A 4,567-nucleotide genomic window follows, 5' to 3' on the forward strand; every position below is an offset into this window, starting at 1 on the left:
ACTTGCACAGTTAGTTTTTAATAATAGGTGGGTAGATCAAAACCTTCAACCTTCTATATCCATAGGGCTATAAAAGATAAACCGTATACTTGGTCGACTAGTATCTTGAGCCTTTTATCATGCACATTAACGAGGGACGTTTTCACCAGAAATAAATAATAATAATAATAACAAGAGGAAAGGTTGGGCATGGTACTAATTATTTTAGAGCTAGCGGCTCATCCAATAAGAAGGATGGGATGAAATGGGATGGATAAGGGGACATTTTCAAGGGGGAGAAGAGAGGCAGAGACAATGCTAGGCACAGGTTAACATGCCCAGCCTTTTCCCTATTAATAATTACATAATGATAAATTTAATCCAAACAGACAAAATTTAAGTCATATGTTTTCTTTCATTTCTTTTTTTTTTTTTTTTTTTTATCTTTAGTACTTATTGCGGCTATAATGTAACAATAACAAGAAAAAGAGAGAGAGAGGGAGAGAGAGAGAGAATATATATAATTATCTTGTCTCATTATCACTAGAAGCGAGAAGGGGGCAAAGTTTTGGAAGAAAGGAAATGTGAAAAGAGGAAAAGGGCCTGATCGGGTCTAAGAACCGGAACCTGGTGACCCGCTCCCCTCACTGTTGCAAATGTGAGGCCACCCTCATAGGTCACCACCCACCCGGCTACTTGACGCCGGTGGAACCATGCTCTCCATGCTTCCTCCACCGGTAGTCCCAACTCATTTAAGCTCTTTCTTGTCGACGTTGCTGGGACTCGCCCATCTGTGTCTCCACTGTTCACCAAAACCAACAGAAAATTAGGAATCAGCCCAAATGATCCGCTTGTATTAATGTTTTTTTTTTTTTTTTTTTTGCGGGTTGACCCAGAAAGGGAACCGATTGATCCCAGCTGACTTGATCCTACCCGAATATTGGCAATTTCTTGAAATTCAATCCATCTTAGATTAAGTGGAGCACCAAATTGGGTCGGATCTTATTCAGGTTCCATTGGGTCGGTTTATTCCACGCGAGATATTTTTTATTCATATTTTTATTTTCTCAAAAAATAAATAAAATAACAACTCAATGTTGAAGATACTGAAACCACTTTGCACTTTTGCAGTAGAGGTGCAACAAGATTGAGCTGTGTTTTTGAAAACACAGGCCCAGCCCGGGTCCCCAAGGCTTATCCATGGCCTGGCCAGTGGGCTAATCGACATGCTTAATCTAGAAAGACCAAGTTTAGCTCAGAAGTTGCGCTCATTTTACTTAGGCTCACAAAGGAATAAGATGCACATCTAGCCCGTTAATGGGCTAGATTGGTTTTAGGCCCAACTCAACAAGAACCAATTTTAGAACAATGGTTGCCTGGGCAGGACAAAACCGGGCCTGGATTAAAAGTCAACAGGAATTTTTTTTTTTTGGAGATCAAAGGCAACATGCATGTGATGTCAGCGGTATTGATGGATGGCAACTTGAGTGTGGATCAGGTTCTTGTTGGAGAATCATCTTGTATGGTCTGATTCATAGAGATGGAATCCATCATGGAGTTTTTTCTTGGGTCTGATCCACACGTACGAGAATTATTCTTGTATAGTCTAATCCACACAGGTGCATGTCTGTGGGTAGGTGCTTAGATCTGCTACATGGCAAATAAAGTGCGGTAGGTTACATGTCAAGTTTCAGCAGAATTAGAGTTGAATACATAAAATGAAATGACATTGGATGGGAGGCCAAAATTGTTGAATTTTGATGCTGAAATTAGAATGTGATGATCAATTTAGTCTATTACCTACATATTAAACAGGAAAAAGATATCTGTCCTAGAGCTCCTATGTGCAGACATAAGGTGTGGTGCAATGACCGCTCCGTCCCCCATGAAACATTCTATTTTCATTCCTATTGATGCTTATGCGTGTGTGCTTCCATTAATCTCCATGCTGGCACAAGGGCTACACTTCCGAACAAAAACACTCTTTCCCGTATTCATTACAGAATTGCTACAAACTCTTCCATGTAGCAAACCAAATACGCCCACCCACTAATTTTGCCCAAAGGCTATCCAACCACAAACTTTCCCCTTATATATTTCTAATATTTTTCTTCTTTTTTTTTCCCCCCACCAAACTTCTACTGATCGATCATGAAGCAAGATACAATAGATATAGATGTAGATATAGATGGTTTTGATCATTTGATCATAAATATGTGGCCTAAACTGCCTCTAGATTACAAGAACCACTCAAATGTGGTCTTGACCCTTGGATCATAACATGTGGGCATATTTAGCCATTTCTACCAATTCTAGGTAATATGACACAAGACCCGGCCTAGATTTCACCTTATCTATGAAACATAATTTAGTGTTTTTTTCTCTGAAAATAGTTTCCATACCTGTAGATCCAGATGCGTAATCCAGCCCCTAAAAGCTTTTTGATTATTGGAAGTACAGTGTTTGGTGAATCATTCCATTTGCTTATGACATTGCTGCACATAAACACAAAGCAACACAGAAGAAATAAAATGAAAACATGCTCTGAAACATAATAGATTTGGATGTAGGTCTCAAGGAACTCAAATACAACCCAAATCGAGTCAGGATTTACCAATTTCAGTCTATTAGGGGTTGGGGTACCCACTGAATAAGGATGGCAACTAGGTAGATTCATGATCAGCTGACAAATATGAATGAGGCACCCTAATTTTAGAAGGGTCAAGAGATCGCTGCTTGCTCGTGTAGAAAAATATAATTTTTTTTTTCAATTTGTTTATTTATTTATTTTTTATCAGTCCTACTCTATCATATTGTATGGAGGGGAGGGAGATATGTAGTTCAAGCCTCCCGGTAACAATGGACTTTCAGGCACCACATGCTACCAAGTGTGTTAGGCACCATATCATTCTCCCCAATTTGAAAAAATATTTTTATTAGAAGAATATTTTCTGCCCAAGAGTGTAGGGGCTGCAACAGAACAAGCCCGATGGGAGTGCACCTGGAAGCATCAACAAGGTGAGCATAAGGATTGAGTTCCCCTTCTGGCGGCATAGCATAAGCTATTGCCTTCATTTGTCTATCTCTCACCTCTCATAATAGGGAGCATATGTCATTTTATAAGAGGGAGGAGAGAGATATACACACAAAGAGGTGCTAGTGTATGCTACATAGCCTGGCAATGTTCTTTCTACTTTCATTTTATATCATGTAGGAAGTTTTCCCTCACCCCTGGCCCGAGAAAAATCCCTGGACTAAGAGATTCAGATGATGTATAGAGGGTATCGGGGAACAAAGGGGGTATTATCAACTTCACGTGTTTTAAGTACATATCTGAAATGATAAGATTTTATCTTCACTAAAATAATAAGTATGCAATCCTAAGAAGGAAAAAATTAAATTACAAATTATTTGATGGAGGTAAAAAAATAATAATAATAATAAATAAATAAATAAATCCCATATGTAAATTCCTGATTTAGGAAGGGGTAGATTTTTTTTTTTTTTTTTTTTCTCAGTTGGAGGTAAATTTCTGGTTTCATTTTACTTCTTTTACCAATTTGGGAAGGCAGTTAAAGAAAGCCTCTGGAGGAATGTTGGACAACCAGAAAGACTAGAAGTTACAGATGAATTATTGGGAGGCAAATGGTGCAGATGAGATAGAGAAAGATAATCAACTGTTTCATTGGCAGAGAAGCAGATTGAAAGCTCCAGTTCAAAGATTTGGCTTTAATAGATTAAATGCTTGGATGCTCTCTCTCTCTCTCTCTCTCTCTCTCTCTCTCTCTCTCTCATGTATGTCCTCTTTTGTTTTTTCATATGGTTTTATATGAAGGGTATGTGGTGAAGTTTCTCAACTTTCATGCAAGCCACCCAACAGACAGAATGAGTAATGAATGAGACAATAATCAGAGACTTAAAGATTAGTTTTGAAACACAGTTTTGGAATCTATATTCACACCTGCAAGTGGTGTAAGGGTAAGACAGCTTGGTAACATTGGCGTGTAGGGCCCTCTGTACATCTTGTCTGTTGAAATATGTCTCTGTGTAGAGTTCTGTACAAGGATCATAACCCATTGGTAGCTTATACCATAGCTCCTGAAATCAACAACCACAAGAAACACTTAACTACCCACATTGAATTTATTTTCTCTAACAACCCAACTTGTAAAGACATTGTGGGTTCCCCCACTCTGACTACTTAAAACATCTTGAAATGTCTGAATCAGAAATCAATTTGATAATACATACAGATATGTTGTCCATATCTTCCCATGAAATTCAGTTCCAGCTAAAAATAATTAGGGTTTTAATTAGCTTGGGTTACAGTTTTTTGAATCAGATTTACCTCAGGGATTTGGGAAAAATTCATCATTAAAAGCTAGTCGTTAAGGAACGGGTATCCAAGAATCTATAAGTATTTACATTGGGCTACTCACATCCAATATGAGATTATTACTTCCACCTTTCATGTGTAACCTCAGCAATTTATTAAAGATGTTGAGATTTATCTAATGGGTCATCTAAATCTAACCAGTAACAACTCTTCAACAAAGGGTTTAAGTTACCACTTTTTTTTTTTTTTTTT

At 37.9% G+C, this 4,567-nt stretch overlaps 1 protein-coding gene across 1 annotated transcript in view; it reads right to left on the bottom strand.

Moving 5' to 3' along the window:
• Positions 1–183: 183 nt before the first annotated feature.
• LOC122079493 (serine carboxypeptidase-like 35) overlaps positions 184–4,567 on the bottom strand; it is a 12,381-nt gene continuing 7,997 nt past the window's right edge. The window contains exons 5-7 of the mRNA XM_042646007.1: positions 3,941–4,078; positions 2,382–2,474; positions 184–781 (exon numbers count right to left, since the gene is read on the bottom strand). Coding sequence (XP_042501941.1) covers positions 523–781; positions 2,382–2,474; positions 3,941–4,078 — 490 coding nt within the window. The 3' untranslated portion in view covers positions 184–522. The remainder of the gene's footprint in view (positions 782–2,381; positions 2,475–3,940; positions 4,079–4,567) is intronic.

This window comes from Macadamia integrifolia, chromosome 5, assembly GCF_013358625.1.
Source record: "Macadamia integrifolia cultivar HAES 741 chromosome 5, SCU_Mint_v3, whole genome shotgun sequence".
Lineage (NCBI taxonomy): Eukaryota > Viridiplantae > Streptophyta > Magnoliopsida > Proteales > Proteaceae > Macadamia > Macadamia integrifolia.